Source organism: Dermacentor andersoni, chromosome 4 (genome assembly GCF_023375885.2).
Source record: "Dermacentor andersoni chromosome 4, qqDerAnde1_hic_scaffold, whole genome shotgun sequence".
NCBI classification, from domain to species: domain Eukaryota; kingdom Metazoa; phylum Arthropoda; class Arachnida; order Ixodida; family Ixodidae; genus Dermacentor; species Dermacentor andersoni.
Window position 1 is genome coordinate 20261729 of NC_092817.1, and position 19404 is coordinate 20281132.

Consider the following 19404-nt stretch of genomic DNA (forward strand, 5'->3'; position numbering starts at 1 on the left):
CGTATTCGTCCATTCCGGTATAGGCCTTGCGAGACGGTGTCGCAGAAGCATGGATCAGCGCGCGCGTGGAACGTCCGCAACGCTTGCCGACCCACAGCCAAAGAGGAAGAAGAGCCTTCTCCTTTTTGAGCCCAAGTACCATATTTACACGATTGTAAGTCGACTCCCCATTTTGCGTGACAGGAAAAAAAAAAGAGAGCGAACCCGAGGGTGCATTCGATAACGAAAATTTATTAGTAGCTGACATGGTCACTGGACTACTCGTCCTCACTAGTGATGCCATCGTCATCGTTGCTGCGGTCCCACAGCGTGTCGTGGTCCAGCAAAATTTCACATTTGGCAAACGACCGCACCAGGACATCTTGTGGAACAGCAGCCCACGCCGAATGCACCCAACCACACGCAGCTGTCAGGGAGGCTCTTTTGACAGGTCCGGTTGGCGTAATTTCGCGGTCTTCTGCTGCCAGCCACTCGTACTCACGGTGGAGCAGGGCCTTAAAATTAAGGCGAAGGTCCGGGCTTGTTTCAAGAACATGTCGCACTTCACTGGCAGGGACCGATCACGCGTTTCAGCGACGTATGCCACAAGCTTAGCCTACAGCTCCGGAAAGCGTCCAGACTTCGGCACGTGGGAAATTTCTCACTTGCCGTCACAGGTGAAAATTTCGCTTCGTTGCAGTCGCCACTCTCGCACCACTCGTTCAGAAACATCGAAATTGCGGCCCGCTGCGCAGTGATTTGTTTCTTCGGCGTAAAGGATGGCAGCCCTCTTGAACGCTGCTGTGAACGAGTGCCGAACGATTAGAGGGCCTGGAGCACTCATGACGACTGGGGAAGCATAGAATAGCACGTAGCCGGCAGTCAAGTGGAACGCGTCGAACCAATGCCAATGCCTTTCAACAGAGAAAGAGAAACCTGCGAGCGGTGTCTGCTCTTCCATGAACTACCGATACTCCCCGCAAGCGCCGCCGCTTTGAGGGTGCCGCCGCAAATGGGAACAGCGGCGCTTCCATCAACTATCGACCCCCCTCCCCCCCTCCCCCATCAGTGTTGCATGCACTGTAAAACTTTCAAAAATGTTGAAAAACCCTTCCGAAAGCGAACAAACACGCGGGATAGCGAAAAGAGCAAACATATAATTGTAACTACGTTGTAGCACCCGTTGGTCTCGCTTTTTTGGCGGGGCCAAAAATCGTGTAAATACGGTAGCCCCGCCGTTAGGTGACGTTAGCAGAGCAACACTCGCTCCATCTCGTATTACCCTGCAAGCATAGTGACCGCTGGCCTAAAGCCGCGCGGTGGCGCCGGATTACAGGAGACGGGAGCTATGCACGAAAGCAACACATCAGGGGATGCGCAAGAGTCTCGCATCACCACAACGTTCATTTCAAAAGGGTTACACGTTTTCTGGCCCTCAATTCCCCGGTGAGCTCCATCCCGACGCAACTTCACCACAGATCTCGCAAACCACAGTCAGTTTGGTAACGAGACAGTAATCCTGATCGTTCCGCACCAGCTACGCAGAACCACTGCAAGTATTACACGAGAAAACGCCGGGAAGATTGTTCACTGCTGCAAGTCCGACGACAACGTACAGAGTAGCAGGCTTTGCGACCGAGGCTGCTGCACTATCGGCGGTCGGATCTTCAACAAAATGGGAGAATTTTACGCTCCGTGGCTGTCATAGATGCAGTCTTGTCGAGCATAGCTTTCTCATGTGCTCTTATCTTATCCACTTCCTCTGCAGTCACGACAGCCAGGTTCAATTCTTATCCGAGTGTAACCGGCGTGTGGATATGCGTGATCTAGCAAAGCAGTTGAGGCGTCGAATTCAACGGCGGTATGACTGCAGCGGCGAGCTGCCGGGTGTCCTGTGCCGACTGCGACAACGGAATCGATTTCGGAAGTTTATTGCTTCTCGTACGTTTCCGTCAGTAATGATTGACAAAACGAAATGTTGTCGGACCTGCAGCATATCCAGTGTCACAGTCGCAAGACTAAGCCAAAATGGTGGCTGTTTTCGTTGTTTGAGTGCTCGTGGTCCTTGGAGCCAATCATGACTTGCCATTTTGGTCACATGCTCAAACTGGCCAATAATAGTGTGCACCGTGAATTTATTTTTCTGTTGTGTCTTTCGTGACTGCAGCGCTGGCAATATTGCCGACCAACGAATAAAGAGAGCCAGAAACGTGAGCTTTCGAATGATACCAAAATGGTGCTGGCAGAGCGCGTAGTTATCGAGTTAATTAAGGCTGTTTCACATGGTGTGATTGGGCTGAAAAAGATTGTTCTGCTGCGCACGTCACAGAACGATCTTCGCTGACAGCTTTCACATGAATTTGCAGCAGCGCGACCTTCGTCACAGCGATGCGTAGGGTTGCCCCCTCCTCACGAAGTATCCATGCCTGCATCGTTAAATAAGAACAACATGGAAACGAGTCAAATACCGTATTTACTCGCATAATGATTGCACTTTTTTGTCAGAAGAATTGACACAAAATCAGAGGTGCGATCATTATGCGAGTTAAATTTCCCGCGAAAAGAAAAAAAAATTTTTTTCGTCCCGCGTTTGCTGCGGGACGCCAAAACAAATATGGCGGCCGGCGGAGCAAGCCGAACGCACCGAATGCGATTTTTTTTTCTTCTCGTGAGTACATTATGTGCATTGAAACAGTTTCTTCCGTATCAGTAATGAATAATATAGTTAATAGCGGCAAGTTTGCAGCAATAACGTAGCCATGTCCACTTTGAGAGGACAGAAACAGATGGGTGCACTTAGCTACCAGTGACATGGAAACACATGGCCGGCATGCTGCTGAAACTGCGGCATCTGTCTTCACTATACTCTCCTAATACGGCACGTTTCCGCTAAGGGTGGGTGAATATCTTACCTGTGTTACAAGCGTCGGCGAATGAATAGGGTACACTTTTAACGTATCAGTGTAAACGTGGCTGCTATCGGTGCTTGCATTGATTTGTAGCGTGCCCATGAGTGCAGATGAGAAGAATCGAAAGGCGCCTTTCTTTGTTGACCACAACCATATAAAGCCTACATATAATAAAGGCAAGTTTGGTTGCAGCTTTTTTTTAGTCATGGAAGTGCGGAAAGTGATGAAAGCAATGAAATGAGGCATCTACTTAAGAATGTTTGGTGCGTGCATACCACTTGGTTTGTCTTGAACAGTCTTTCGCGTAGCATTCGACAGATGGTAAGCGCGATCAATATTAGCTAGACTTGGTACACGACATATCGCTGCGGCAAGTTCGGGGTGCGATCATTACACAGGAAGTAAAAAAAATCGAATTTCGACGACAAAATTCAGGGGTGCGATCATTATGCGAGTGCGATCATTATGCGAGTAAATACGGTATTCGAATATTCCTGTTATTATTCAATAATAGAATGAGTACACCATTTTTTAACGTTTAAAAGCGTTCAGACTTTACGACAGCTTGCGGATGCGGTGAGTGAGACGCTGCACAGCACTGCAAGTATGAGCATGCAGCTTGTGTGGCGTCGGTGAGGTGGTTCTGTTTAGTACACTCAAGTTTCATTGTTACTATGGAAGCCACAACTTTTTTCCTGGATGAGTATTTGCATTTGCAGAAGAACAAGCTACTATTGAGTGTGCATGTATAAGGAGCTGCCACCATTTGTAGTGATGAAGAGGTTCATGACGGTTGCGATCAAGTGGGTATGTTCCTCATATTAAAGCGGCGTCATTCTCCCGACCTGGATAGCGTGCAGCTTCTCTTTTAAACGAATTGAGTAAGCGGAAGAAAAAAAAAAAGTTTATGAAGCTCCGAAGCCGCAGGCGATGGTGGGTATGTCCTATTAAAACATAACTAAAACTGGTGCGCGACATTGCTCCACAGAGCTACTAACGCACAGTAAAACAGGAAAGTGCCTATTTTGATGGCGCTTTGTTTCGTCACACAGTGCCCCTCCCACAGTCGCTCCAGCTCAGCAACAGCACGCAGAAAATAACAACAGAAAATTTGAATTTTGGGCCGATTTTCACTCCCAAAGACCCGGGTCCCTCTTAAGAAGCCAAGTGTTCAGTAGGCATGGCAGTTCACTAGATTGTGCAAGATGACAGGCAGTATCTCGCTGAGCTCAGAGCTGCAGTGGTTGGTACACCTTTTCATACTGTAGAGACACCACAAAAAATACTGTAAAATCCCAGTATATAACAAACACAGATGCTATAACGAATTGTCGGATAAAGCAATTTAAATCGATGTTTTTACCATTGGCAACATGTAACGACTATATGCTTACAGTCGCCAACCGTTTATTCGGACCTCACGGGGACTGTGGAAATGTCCGAATAAACAGGTGTCCGAAAAAGCAGATTAAGAAAAAAAAAATGAAATCCTTTATTTCCACGCACTTATTCGGGCTCGGCAGTAGGCTTGAAGAAATCGTGAATGCGCCGTTGCACGCTGTTCCGTTTACGCGCAATCAGATAAGCCTGAATCTCAGAGAGGGTCGTGCGGTCACTATAGGCGGCTGAAAGCACAGTCACTGCTTGTGCACGCTCCGCATGCGACGGCAGCGTAGCACATGGTGCGTCATCTTCCGACCCGAAGTCGTCGAGTTCTGCGCATGTCAGTACAGCAGTGTCAGTGCCTGTGAAACTGTCAAATGAGACGGTGTCCGGAATCGCAATGCAACCACTGCGCCTGTCTTGGCAGAACATTTTCTGCGTCAGTAGGGAGCACATCGGAAGGCGACAAATCTTAGGCCTCCCGGCACCCGCTTGCCGGCATTCCCCAGCGAAGTCTGCGCGGGCACTGTCGGCGCCATTAGACACTTGACGCGATGCTTCCGTGCGCCGCGTTGGATCACCGAAACCTCAACACAGCACACAAAGCAAACACCACCGTGCCGACACCAGTCGCACAAACGAAAAACGTGGCCTGCTCGCAGCGTCGTGCGCGAAGAAACAAATCAGCTGCTGGATTGTCTTGACATGGCTTACTAAGCTGAAACCGGAACTGCTGTAGAGCCACTCTATCAAACCAGGCAGATACGATGATGATGAGCGGGGATTTCCAGTAGCGCCACTAGTGGGGCAGCAAGGAGGCTCTGTTCAAAACAAAAATGGCGTTCAGCAAGTCGAACTATGCGCCGGTCAGAGTCGGTGAATGATGCTCTCGATCGAGTTGGCTCAAGGAACTCAAGGAACCGGAACTAATGAAAATACTCCTTGACACCGAAACTAATGAAGCCTAGTCGATCTAGTTTTTGCTGATTGCGCCCAAACCAACTGAAGCCACTAAGTCGTAAAGGCTGCATTCACGATTTGTTCAAGTTCCATTCATCTCTTGTCATCCACTGTTCATAGCTGTCCGATCGCATTGAGATTGCTGGCACAGTGTTACTCTGACCACTGGCGAAACGTGAAAAGGAATAGCATAAAAGGCATCGCTAGAAAATCATGGCCATGGACTGCCTAGGCCAAAGGCAAATGTATGTATGTGTGTAACAACGCTTTGTCGAAGTTAGTTAAACCTTGATGTAACGACGTACAGTTAAGCCTCTATATAATGAAGTAGATAAAATCTGCAATTTCCTTTGTTATATTGAAATTTCGTTGTATTGAAATGTGACCTTTTATGCAAATAAGTGCAGTTACCAATCGATTTTTTATACGTGGAAAGTGGCCGCAGAATCTTCCGAATTATTGGGCAATCGAACAAAGCACATTTGAATGAGAAAACAATTCATTTTGATGAATTTGGGAGTCAGTGATGAATGGTACGGTTTCATGCCACTTTGACGAGATATTTACCTCGGTGTTATGAAGCGAAGCCAGCCATGCTTTTGCGTGCACTCCGCCTCCGCGACCAGTAGCTTTGCTCACACTGGGACGACACTATCATAAAAAGGGCCAGCAGCGGTGAGCAAATGCTTCGTCAGCCTCTTGCTCCAATGGGTCACCAAAACTTGAGGTTACGCAGCCTTCAATACTGACACGTGTACTTATCTTTATCGGGCGACCACGTTTCGCCGCCTAACAAATGTAATCGCACAGCGGGGGACGCGCCTGCATGTATCCGAAGTTTCTGGAAAGTTATCGATGCTTCTATCCGCTGTCTGTTGTCGCCGAACCTTATGTTATCTGATTTCATCACCTGACGCGAATGGTGTAGACCTTTGTGGAAGGCACGCGGGTCCGAACGATTAGTCTGGAACATTCGACGACTGTTCTTTAAAAGCCGACGCGCTTGACCCGCTGATCAGATTTCCGACGATCGCCGCTATCGTTGTGCTATAAGTGTAGCCTGTTTTTGTGGGCACAGGTTCGCCCAATAAAAGTTAGTTTTGTATTTCACCGTATTGCTGCTTTCTTCACCGTCACTACCACGTGACAATACTAAGCAAGCAGGAAGACAGCTTACATGATGCCACGCCGTCTCGGCACATCCCATACTTTGCACACGTGGCAGAGGCAGATTACCTCTAAAGCAGGGTACATAGCTGCATATGTGCTCCACTGAACTTAGAGCCATGCGCAGCCACAGCTGAGACATGTGCCAAAAATCGCGACACGCACCAACTTACCCGCCCTGCCCCTTGCGCGTGCTTGGTCACGATACCGTGAGCTCGCTCCCCTCCCCTTCTTTCCATTTGCGCATGTGGGGAGGTGGCACTTGTGTGCGGGGCACGATAGGATTTTATTGCTCTTTGACTTTATATGGAACACGATGTGGCTTCACTTCGGCGGTCGCTCTTGTCGCACCGCGCGATTTGAGAGGTGTGTTTGCAAGCAGCCACTTGCAATTCAATCATCTGCCCATCTGTGCCTGCGGAAGCTTCCATTTATTGTCTCGGCATTCGTTTGCTGCGGAAGCGAAATTTCGTTATATTAAAATCGCACACAAGCTCACTTCTTTATATTGATGTTCCAATTACATACTGTTTTATGGACAAGAGGTTATGAAAACTTACATACTTCGTTATATCGAGAATTTTGTTATGTTGAAGTTTGTTAGATCGAGATTTAACTGTATTTTATTTTTTCTAACTTGTTTGTCGAATACTCATGTATTTTTAACCTCACTGATAAATCGAACACCGATAATCCGGACATGCTCGGTAATTCAGGCAGCTTCGTGGCACCACCAATAGTCCCATAAATTTAATGTGTAAAGACGACCAATATTTCGGACAGCCGCTAGCGCTACATTTCATTATTCGGACTCCGTTCGCGGGTTTAGCGTACGCCATAGAGCTTCTAAATAAATACCCTAGAGGGAATGTGGTGCTAGTGTCTATGGGGGCTCTCTGGAGCGTTGCCTCAACCTACATAGAAATGATGGGAAGTACAGGCTTCGGATTGACTTCAATCTTTAGACTAGCGGTGTTTGCTTGCAGCTCAGTAAACGAAGCTATACTCAAATATTATCGCGTAAAATCTAATTTTATTTCTGCAGTATCTTATATAATGCACAACACATTACATACTGTCTGACTTTGAGATTGAAGCACGGTTTGCCACCAGGGCACACCGAACAACCAGGGCAACTGCTGGCCCTGCGCACTATCGCCACTTCGAGCAACAGAACAAAGGCAGAGAGATTTGCATCGCACCGTCCCACTGCGGGTTATAGCAGTTGCACTTGGAGCGAAACCAAAACTGACAAAAAATACCTGTAGACTAGTTTGCCATTCAACAAAATACCAGTCCATAGCCTGTACTTCCCATCATTGAAACTCTATGACGTACGCCAACTCTGCTGCCATTATCTCCCCTGGCAACCTCGACGAGACATCAAATATGGTGAAAAAAAAAAAAAAAAGGAAAGGTGGGCAGGAAAAGTGTACAGATATCTGTACATGAAAAGTTTGAACACAAAGTGGACACTCAGAACGAGGAAGCTGAGGAATAGATACCTACAGCCGAGGGAGGGGGTCAAACGTGGTTCTAGTGTGGGAAAGGAGGGAGGTGAAGGACACGGAAAGAAAAATGTGGGAAGAAAGAATGCTCGCAAAGCCAGCGCTATCAATGTATAGGTCACAAAAACAGGAGATTAAAAGAGAGCTCTTATTTGATAACTTGCGGGGCAGCTCACTATTATTCGAAGCTAGGACGGGGGTTTTGAGAACGAAAACATACAGGGCTAAATTTGAAGACGTGGACCTTCGGTGCACAGCTTGCGGAGCCGAAATGGAGACCACTGAGCATATAGTGCTGAGATGCACAGACCTTCGCCCGACCCTGGCAGAGGGAAGAGTGGCAGATATGGAAGGGGCATTAGGTTTTCCTGGGGAACGAGGGCAAATAGACGAGAAAAGAGTGGCAGTAACGAAGGGGAGGCTAGAGGATTGGTGGAGGAAGTCAAGGGATAGATAATACCATAAATCGGGGAGATAATGTTTCCTCTACTGTTTTAGATAGCTATTTTGGCGGGAGGAGGGGAGTAAAAACTAGGTTAAGGAAAAGAGGATATTAAGGAAGGAAAAAAAGAATACTAAAATAGGAGGGGGAACAAAAAGCTAGGTGGCGCCAGCCGCCGCCCGTTACAAAGGGTATAGCCGCCATCCATCCATCCATCCATCCATCCATCCATGGCCTCGGAGATTACTGGCTAGATGGATTACAGGCTGAGGCCTTGCCTCGATCGCCGCTCTACACCTCTGAGATTTAACTGCAACTGCCGATCTTGGAGGCTTTGCCTGAATGGTCAGGTTGCATCAACATCACGATCATCATATCCTTTTCCGGCATGGCCACGTATGGCCCACTATCACTGTTCTGTTTGTTGAGTTTGCCTTGCGTGCAGCGTTCTACCATGCTGTGCGTATTTGTTTAGTTTCTGTTCCAGACAGCGCTATGCTGGCCCCAAGTCTTTCTCGTGAAGTTATATATAGGCCGCGTCAAGTAGCACCGACGGTGCCCTTGCAGTCTGACACCAAATGTCTCGAGTCGCAGTCTGATTGAGCCCGACTCCGCAACTGAAGAGACTTAACTGCCGCCATCATTGATGACCTGCTGGGCTGTGGTGTGCTGATTCTTGCCACCATTAGATTTGAAAGGTTTGCAGACATTGGCAGCGAAGTTTTGTCGTGTGCCAAACTGAATGATGACGAAATAATTGAGCAACTTCTCCCACTGTCAAACAGCGACTCTGACTCGGATGATGATGTGCCTTGTGCTCCGGAGCCTTCCACATGTGGATCTGACTCAAGCCTTTGCAGTCCTTGCATCGGTGCACAGCGAAACGCAAAACTGGCAAAAAATACAGGCGGACCTGGTTGCACGTAAGCGGAAGTGTGTGCAGCAATGCATTGACAATGTGTTCCATGCACAGGGGCCTTAAAACGTAAAGTGATTTTTTTTAATACATTCGTTTTTTCAGACATTCAATAGTTCAGACTTATTTACGTTTAGAAGGAAATTTCACTGCCACTGCGAAGGAATACTGAGACAATAAACGGAAACTTTCGCAGGTGCAGATGGTCAATTGTTGAATTACATGCGGCAGGTTATGAACGCACTTCTCAAACATTGTGTTGTGCGACTGAGAGTGACATGCAAGGTTGGTGTGCGTTCCCTTTCTTAGTGTGGTCTTGGCTGCGCATGGCTGTCGGGGTGGCTGAGCGCAAGCACAGTTCTCGCACCTTGTTTTAGAGGAAATGTGCCACTTGTGCAAAGACTGGGCAAGCTGAGATGACTTAGCATTGTGTGCTGTCTTCCTGTGCGTTTAGTACTGGTGGTTTAGTACGCTCCCGGTGCTTTTCATGATAGCGTCATCCCACTGGGGGAGACACTACCATACGCAAGCGTAAAGTGGAAGCGAAAGCATGGTTGGCTTCTCTTCGCACTGCCTATATGAAGATATCATCAACATGGCATGATACCTTATCTTAGCATGATTGTCTTCTCTTCGCACTACTGATGTGAAGATATCAACATGCCATGAAACCTTATCTTTCGTTGTTGGCTCTCAAATTCAACAAAATGAATTTTTTCTCATTCAGATTTGCTCTTTCTGACTGCCTGATAATTGAAAAAATTCTGTAGCCACTCCCGTGTAAGAAAAATCCGTCGGTGACTATTTATTTGCATAAAAGTATAATTAAAATTTTTTTTCACATTCCCTTATAATTAGGCAAATTGCCAATTTCACTGACCATTATATTGAGATTTAACTATTCTTTTTCATGAGCATACTGACACCTGATTCTGCCTTTATTTGCTAAGAGGCCACGTGTTTATTTCTACTTCAGGTTTTCTTCGTGATCCGGCTGCACTCTGCACAGGCTGCAGTCAGTCTGCCCCAGATCCACGACCCAGACCTCCTTATGCAGTGTGACCTGATGGATGGTCGAGATGCCTTTCTGACACTTGCCCGAGAGAAGCACTACGAGTTTTCATCACTTCGGCGTGCCAAGTACTCGACCATGGCCATGCTTTACGAGCTTCACAACCAAGGCCAGGATCGATTTGTGTACACATGCAACAGTTGCAAGAGCCATGTGGAGACGCGTTACCACTGTACAGTATGTGATGACTTTGACTTGTGTGTGGCCTGCTACGACCGTGAAGGGCACCCACACAAGATGGAGAAGCTGGGCTTTGACCTCGACGATGGCACCTCGGCAGCCGACCCCAAGCAGAACAACCCGCAGGAGTCACAGCGGTTGTCCATCCAACGCTGCATCCACTCGCTGGTGCATGCGTGCCAGTGCCGGGATGCCAACTGCCGCCTGCCCAGCTGCCGGCGCATGAAGCGGGTGGTGCAGCATTCCAAGAGCTGCAAGCGCAAGACCAATGGAGGCTGCCCCATTTGCAAGCAGCTTATTGCCCTGTGTTGTTACCATGCCAAGCACTGCCAAGAGGCCAAATGTCCTGTGCCCTTCTGTCTCAATATCAAGCACAAGCTGCGCCAGCAGCAGTTGCAGCAGCGCCTCCAGCAAGCGCAGATCCTGCAGCGGCGCATTGCCAGCATGGCCACCATGCAGAACCGGGGAGCCCCTGCCCTGCCGCCAGCTACAAGTGCTGCCGTCTCCATGTCGTCGGGGCCACCTGCGCTTCCGCCGGCGAGCACACCCCCTGGCGGTGGTGGCGGCACCGGCAGCAAGCCAGCAGGGCCCCCCGTGGGAGCATTGCAGGCAGTGCAGCAGGTACAGGCAGCGGCTGCACGGCAACAGGCTCCTCACCTGGCGGGCAACCCTGGTGGCTATGGCAAGGGGGCGCCCCCCGCGCAGAAGCCTTTGGCACCTGCGGGGCCCCGCATGGTGCCCTTGCGCTGGGAGGGGCCCCCCTACGGCCAGCAGGGCCTGCCCCCCATGCGACAAGCGCCACCTCCGACCATGGTGCCTCCTGGTGCCCAGATGGGGCCACCTGGTGGAGGCCAGCAGCGGCCAAGCCAAATGACGCCCGCCTTACAGCAGCTGATACAGACCCTCAAGTCGCCTGCCTCTCCGCAACAGCAGCAGCAGGTGCTGCACATTCTCAAGTCGAACCCACAGCTGATGGCTGCATTTATCAAGCAGCGCAGTCAGCACCAGCAACAGCAGCAGTTGCAACAGCACCAACAGCAGCAGCAACAGCAGCAACAGCAGCAGCAACAGCAGCAGCAACAGCAACAGGCACCTCCTCAACAGCTGATGATGGGAAGCCCGCAGCAACCACCTGGCATGCAGCAGCCTCCCATGCAGCAACCACCAATGCAACAGCAGTGGCTACAGAAGCAACAGCAGCTGCTCATGATGCAGCGCCAGCAGCAGTTCCAGCAGCAGCAGCAGCAGCAGCAACAGCAACAGCAGCAACAGCAGCAGCAGCAGCAGCAGCAGCAGGTTCCACCCCAGGGGGCCTACCAGCGACCTCGGCACTTCTACCAGGGAGGGCCGCCTGGTCCAGACCAGTACCAGCAGTTTGCCCCTCCGCTCAAGCAGAGCCCCCTGAGCCCCCAGCAGCTGATGCAGCAAGTGCGGTCGCCACCCCCGGGCCAGCTGGTGCGCTCACCGCAGCCCTCACCCAGGCCCATCCCATCACCACGGCAGCAGCCTATCCCATCTCCTCACTACCCCAGCCAAACACACTCGCCCCATCTTGGTGGTGGGCCCCTGGTGGAAGGTCCCCCCAGTGGCGCCGACCTGATGCTGCCTCAGGGTGGACTGGGGGCAGGGCCCAGCCCAAGCCCCGACCTGGCACCTCCGCCGCCACCCCAACCGGGGGATGGGTCGGACATGCTGACACCCCAGGAGCAGCTGAACAAGTTTGTCGAGAACTTGTAGCCCCACCGCCGGTGCATGCAGAGAACTGGAGCTCCCTTGTACATACCACTGGGCATGACGCCCGCTGTACAGTTCAACTCCGCATCAGTTTGTGCTCCTCCTTTTTATGGATCATCGGACACATCTCGCGGCAGTGGACTCACCTAGCCATGGCTGCTGGGCACTTCATCTGTACTGTAAATTCATCTGCCTTCCTTGCTCTGTACCCATCCCCCTGTTTATTATTGTTCCTCTGCCCCCTTTCCATTTTTTTTACCAGTGTGTGCACACCCAGTGGGCTCCAATCATGAGAGAAAAATGGAGCTTTCTCACCAGTTAAGTTAAAGCAAGAGCTGCCTTTTCCCAAACTGTTCTCAGAGGGGCCTGTGGTCACATGCCACTTGTGTCTGGGCGGCGGCTGCGTTGTTTCACCTCCGTGTTTGTTTCAACATTTTTTACAAAAAACAGTGGTGGTTTTGGTGCCCCCTGTGGCACAAGTTATTTATTACTTAGTTTTCAAGCATCTCGGGGATAGTGGTTGGTGCCCCTCCCCCTATCCCCCATCATGGAGCCATTCTTTTTAAATAATGAGTGTGTTTGGGGGCTTGTATATTGTGTGGGTGATGTGGGCGCAAACAGACACTTCCCTCTGGGCACGGAGGAACATAAAGAAATCTGGAGTACATTCCAGTCTGTCCCCTCTTCACATAGTCTGTTGAAGGGGCTGAAGAAATTCAGTGCACCAAGGGCTGTTGACCTCAGAGCAGCGAGAATGTATCATTTTCACTGCCAGCCACCGTACAGACAATTGAGACAGGACCTGTGTTGTGGGAAGGGGGTTAAATGTGCGATGGTATAAGCAAGTGGTGCTGCATTTGGAGAGTGCTTAAATAGAAAATGCCTTTTGGAGGCAAAAAGAATTGTGTTGAAAATTGCGCCTCATCTCGAAGCATTGCCCTACCCACTCTGAACACACTCATCCCATAAACCTGGAAAAAGCAAATGTTGCCTTTTGTTGTTTGTACATTCATTCCCTAGGGTCGCCGTCTGGTTGGGCGATGTCTGCATTGTACATACTGTACACATTTCATGTCTACCGAATGGAATAAAATTAGGTACGTTAATAGAAGGCCACTTTCATAAGCCTAGAACTGTGTTCTTCGACCTTAGCGTGCACCTTAAATGCAAAGGTTTCATGCTTTGTACTTCCAACACGTAACATTTGCAATGTATGTTTAATGTCTTTGTCATGCACATGTGTTGAATGCTCCAGTCTGCCACATTGGCTGCATGTGCTTATCCAACAAAGGTAAAGTGGGCCATCTCATCAGGCCCTGGAACAATCATTGTTTAGTACAGAACAAGCGGCTAATGCCAACGTTTTGAATGGAGTGAGTAAAAACTTTATTAATTGAAGGGGTGAGGGAGGCCTAGCTCGTAGGCTGCCAGGCTGAGCTTCTCTAAGACGTTTTCAGCTCGTGCCAGGACCAGTGTCTGGATGTTTCGTTTGGTGCTGGAAACAAGGGCCTCCCTCTGTTCTTCCGTGGGGGGTGGCAAGATGAGCCATTCATTGGAGGCACCCATAGAAATTAATGCAAGTAGGAATTGCTGTCATGAAGCTATTTGCATGTGCACTTGAAATAGATGCAGATTTGGGACTAAATTGATACTGGTTGCAAAATGTTGCTTTCCATCTTGCTTTTGCAATAAGCTAACAAAGCACTACCAGCACACGCATAGGAGGCCGCTAGTTTATATGCAGCCAAAACTTTCCGTATTCAGAGGCCTCTGAAGCTACACTCCAAAGAAACGTTTACACCTTTTGGAGTGTGTATCTGCCACACAACATAATCTGCCTTGCTCGAGTTTCCTTTCTTGAAAACGCCGTGCCCGCTAGTTTCCTGTCGGCTATGTTATGTCATGCTGATAACGCGCATACCGTTGGTTGCTGGGAAGTACCGGGCTCGCAGCTTTAAAGAAAGGAAATGCAAAAAAGACGTGATTATCGTTGAGTGGCAAGACTCGAAGGGTGTAAACTCCGAGTGTAGCAGTATGGATCGTGGCGTAATGTTAGCAAAGGCCACATCGTACTTGTGGCCCAGCCAGGTGACCGGAGAAGCTGTGCCCTGAAAGGTGCGTCGACACGGCGTTACCGGTCGTTCCGTGCAATCGTGTAGTGACCAGCATTTTCGATTTTGGTCGCATGGATGCGGTCAGCTACCAGGTGGGTTCATGTCATTGGCTCTTCCGACGTTAGTGGTAGAGGAGTTCAGGAGACGCATAATGACGACACCGAAGTCGCAGTTTACATCACATTTATTTCTCGCTGTCGAATCACGCCGGGTAACTTTGTGAAGCGCTTTTCAGTATGCGTGCTGCAAGAGAAAAACGTTTTTGAACAGGTTAATCGCTGCTTTCAACTTTCTTCGTATGTTTAGAAACAGCAGAAGAGCAAAGTTTCTGCATTTTTTAAGCGACAGCACGACACTGGGAAACAGTGACATATCAATTCAGAATGCTGTCTTACCTCTTGCCATCCGAGACCAGCCATCGCGAGACAGTCTTCTTTCAGTTCCAGAGCTGGTTAATAACGTAAGGCGCTAGGATGACGAAATAAAAACACAATTGTATTAACTGAGAAACCCAAGAAAGGCCCCTTCAGAGGAATTCGAAGTTAACGTTGTGACTTACGACAAGCAGGTCACTTACTTGCTCGTATTAGTGTAACTAGAAGACCGAACTTGAATAATGTGTTAATAGTGGCAGACCGAGCCCGCTGCTTTTCTTCGGCCGGGTCGACTCGTTCCATACGAGGCTGGGTAAGTTTCAGCATCGCTTTCGATGCCGGCTGAGCCGCTGAGCCGACAAATGAATCAACGCTACCGTTAGTCTCAACAAAAAGCGCAACACGACAGAGAAAAGGTGCTCCTGCGAGTGGATTCTTTGGTAGCGTGTCGGTGTGTCCGTTTTGTCCGGCAGTAGCCAATCCAGTTTTACGGATGATGATGATATTAAGCGCATTTTTCGTTCTTTGCGTCCTCAAGCGGTAATCGGCAAAACCTGTGGGTAAACGCAAATGCTGTGAGCGGTTGAGTGAAAGCAGTGAAAGTTCGGCCACTGGTTCAGACGTCAGTCCGTGACTTCGAGGGGTTTCTGAGCCGTTGGAATTTGTCGCGAATGTGAATGAATCATGTGGAGTGTTTGAGATTCCTGTTGCTCCGGTGAAATGCTTGTTCTTGATCGGTCCGTACCAAAGCTGGTTTGGCCATTGCGAGATCAAGGACCATAGAAACGTGAAAGCGGGACGAGCTAAGTCCAGCGGGTTGGACTGTTACTTTTTGCACGAGGCTGAGGGTGCTGAAAATGGGGCTGCCAGAGGAGCTGAAAGATCGTGGATGGTGGGTCACACTTGTTTTTAACGTTGCCTTGCTGTCTTAAATGAGTAGTGCATGGTCAAGGCGCAGTTGCCCACTCTTCTATCCCTGCTGTACACCACGCAAGTTATTTCATTTCTTGTTACCGGTAGGTTCTTGAGCGCCGAAGGACTCGAAGAATGCATAGAAAGCTTGGAGAATCCCAAGCCGGAAGACGTAATCCGGAAAGCAGTGAACGTAAGTTCTTCGCTAGATATTTGAATCATTCTTTCTGCCGAACCCTGCCTTACGACTACAGCGTGATCCGGGGTTTCAGTTTGATTTAGCCGATATTGGAGAAGGTGGCCTGCCAGAAGATGTCTCGAGGAACAAAGTGGATTCGGTACGTACCTCTTGGTGCAAATATTAGAAATATATGTGCAAGCATTGTTTTGTATTGATCGAGTTACCGGTGTTTGTGTTTTAGATAACAGGACCATTGGTTGTTCAAATTCAGAAGATACGAAACGTTGCTGCGCCCAAGAGTAACCCAGAATCGGACCATTCGCCCAGGCTACTGCGACTGCATCTGTACGACGGAACTTCATACTGCAGTGCCATTCAATGGGGACGGTGGAACAACATAAGGTAAAACCATTGGTCCCGCAGTTTGCTGTTGACAGCCATGAAATTTGAATGAAGTAAAATCCCAGCAGCCCAAAATAGTGCCAAGTTATGCTAGTGTGACATTAATTAAACCACTTCTGACAGTAGCCTGTCATGATGAACTTGCTGCACGTGGTTTTGTTAGGATCTTTATCCAGATTGGGGGATATATCCTGCAGTACTTTCTCTTCATGTAGTCTTTGAAGAAGAATGAATTGAGTAAGCACACTCCTTTCTTTCCACCATAACTGCCATTGTAGTCCATGCGTATGATAATGATTCTGATAAGTATTGGTGCCCATGGTGACCTTACTTCCTGTAGTCTATAGGGTATGGAGCCACTAGACTTCACTGCCTAGTGCTTTCACAGCTGTATGATTGACTGACTGTCAGCCAGGTCACCTTAGTCTGAGCATTGTAACACATCCAACCAATACTCATTTCCTGTACTCTGTAATCCTTGTGTCTACAATACTATTATTGCAAAGTCCTTTGTTGAATGTCTATTGTTAAAAAGAAAGTATTAAAAAAAGACAATTTCTAGAGCCAGCTCCCACTGCTTCCTAACAGGAAAGATAAAAACCAATGTTTGCCTACACGTCCTCTAAAAGAGGCAATGGCCCCAGAAGTCTATGCGCAGTACAACTCACTTTGCTCTTCTAGTAGTAAGGATTACTAAAGCATAGAATCTTGCTGTTTCTAGCTAAAATATTAACTTTGGCTGAATATTGATGTCATGACCTTTGCTGGGACTCAGGGTAGCGTAGTCCATCGTGGTCAAGCAGTTGTTGGGTTTTTGGTGTCTGAGCCGTCATTGTTTTGTCGTGGCTGGTGCTGTGCCAGGTGCCGGGCGATCGAGAGCTCCGGTGCGATGTCCAAGGAATGAAAAAATTCTTTTTTTTTTACATTTTTGCAATTTGAAAGGTTACAGTACTAGTATGAGTAATAGTATGAGCATGATCAGGAGCACACGTCCGCATCGTAGCACACCCTTACCGTACTCCAGATCTGCTTTTTATCCCATTTATTTCCCTTCTTCCCTCTTCGAGGGAATTCACTGACCAATCACAAAACACCAAATCATTCACCACCTCCTCTTTCTATTGTCCCAATGTTGCTGTCGTTCAACGTCTCACTGTTGCCCAATGTGAGATAACTGTGTGGCAAACTGTGAACCTGCTGTCAACGTTTTTTCCCCGGGATTCCTTAACAATGACGCAGTCATCAAATACTAGCCTCTTCTGTCAGGATTGGGAGACCAGCCTTCGTGGTTGTCAGAGGGCAACGTTGTTGTCTTGAAGTAGATAATGAAGCGTGAACAGCACCCGTGACAGATGCATCTCTGCCGGTGAAGCATCCTTTGCTCCGAGGGATCACCAGGCACACAACGGGCCAGCTCTTGTCTAAGCGAGCGCTTGTTTTGCCCGTCAGTTTTGGTTACACTGATTTACTATGGAGCTTAGATGTAAATCGTAACACCTTGTACAAAATTGTCCCATATGTTTGAGTGTGGTTGGAAAACTGAAAGTGTGTTGATCAATATCCATACGTCAAAATTTGTTGACCTAAACAAGTGGGAAGTGATAAGAGAGCTCTTCCTATATTTGGCTGCGCACCTTGAGCAAGTTGGTGTCGATCCAGTTTCCAGAATATGGCATGCCTTCTCTGCACCAGAAGTTTAGTTTCAAACCTCTTTGGTTTTTACACAATGCGATTGCATTTTGGCATGTCCACATGCAGCCACAGGCGAAAGGCTTGTTTTAATCACCATTGTGGTGCTGCCACCATATTGCTAGTTGGTTTAGTTGCTAGTTAGTTTTGCTAGTTGGTTTACATTGCAACCATCATGGCTCCTTCTTTTGGGGGCCTGGACTTTAGAAATGCCTGGAGTTTCAGCCATTTGGCTTTAATGTGTCGAGTATCTTTGGGTGGAGCCAAACATTACAAACCCTAATCGAGCGCAGTGTGTGACGTGCTACAAGGCGATTGACATTGTTACAATGGGAAAATTGCCAATTAAAAGCCACCTGAAGAGCTTGAGGCATGTGAGCAATGTGACTGCTTAGCTGTAAAGACTTGCAGCTAAGCAGATCTGAATATTTTTTTAGTTTATGTGTATTACTGAAGTTTCTTTCAACCTCCTTGAATTTTGGCTTTCAGCAACCTGGAAACCCTTGATTGTCCTTGAATTATGTGTCAGATGTTCTGTATTTCCCTTTCAATATTTTGATGCTTGTATTGATTTGAGGACTTTGATTTTATCATAAGTTCAGCCTTGATGACGATATTTTGTTTGCTATTGTTGATGAGGATGTAGCTCAATTGAACATAATTTCATGTAATTTAATTTCACCTTAAAAGCCTGTAGGAATTACATAAATTGAAAATAATTCAAATTGTTCTCACTCTTTTTTTTATGCAGTCTTTCTACACCCCCTGGCAGCAAGATCCTCCTCAAGAGTGAACCAATACCTGTTGTGAATGGTTTCCTTCTGCTGGCAGAACATAATTTTAAATTCTTGGGTGGCAATGTGGCACATCTTATCGAAAAATGGGAGCTGGCCAAGGTAAGCAGCTGATACTTGTGTGCTGGTTACACTAAAGTTTGATTAATATTGCATGTTGACATTCGCAATTTACGAGAGGTCATGCACTCAACGCATGAAAAAAGGTGTCATTTAAAATAATGTTAACAACATTTGGCGACAGCATTCCATTCACGAACTGTTCTCACAAAAAATGAATAGCGGAGTACATCACCCTTAAAAGGAAGTTCGTACAGCTTTAAATCATGGTCTCTTCGCTTCGAGACATAGAACGGTGGCTTCAGATATGTTTTTTTTTTTTTGTCTATACCAGTTTGAGAATAATAGATACTGTGGAGAAAGTTTAATCTCAAGCTTTTTCCTAGAGATTTAAGGTCTCGCCACTGAAGATTGCTTTTGCTCTGTCATACCGAATGACCGGTCGTGATTTCGAAGGACGAAACGGACTGCCCTATTCTGAATTTTTTCCAGTTCATCAACAAGATCTTGAGTGTATGGGTCCCAGCAGACAGACGCATATTCAAGTACCATGCGGACGAGAGTAAAATATAAATGTTCCTTTAGATGTTTGGGAAAATGGCTAAAATTTCTTCTTAACAAACCTAAG

At 47.9% G+C, this 19404-nt stretch overlaps 2 protein-coding genes across 3 annotated transcripts in view; both read left to right on the forward strand.

The window, feature by feature from the left end:
- The window catches only part of nej (CREB binding protein nejire), a 96228-nt gene extending 82853 nt beyond the window's left edge, over positions 1 to 13375 (forward strand). The window contains exon 26 of the mRNA XM_050182645.3: positions 10241 to 13375. Within this exon, the coding sequence (XP_050038602.1) occupies positions 10241 to 12253 (2013 nt within the window). The 3' untranslated portion in view covers positions 12254 to 13375. The remainder of the gene's footprint in view (positions 1 to 10240) is intronic.
- Positions 13376 to 13472: 97 nt separating this feature from the next.
- The window catches only part of LOC126535822 (tudor domain-containing protein 3-like), a 171506-nt gene continuing 165574 nt past the window's right edge, over positions 13473 to 19404 (forward strand). Inside the window, exons 1-5 of one of the 2 annotated variants that reach the window (XM_055073465.1) lie at positions 13473 to 14456; positions 15759 to 15843; positions 15923 to 15988; positions 16073 to 16233; positions 18674 to 18818. In XM_055073465.1, the coding sequence (XP_054929440.1) occupies positions 14440 to 14456; positions 15759 to 15843; positions 15923 to 15988; positions 16073 to 16233; positions 18674 to 18818 (474 nt within the window). In that variant the 5' untranslated portion in view covers positions 13473 to 14439. Of the gene's footprint in view, positions 14457 to 15271; positions 15631 to 15758; positions 15844 to 15922; positions 15989 to 16072; positions 16234 to 18673; positions 18819 to 19404 lie in introns of those variants that run through there. The other variant, XM_050182655.3, reaches the window with a different exon arrangement.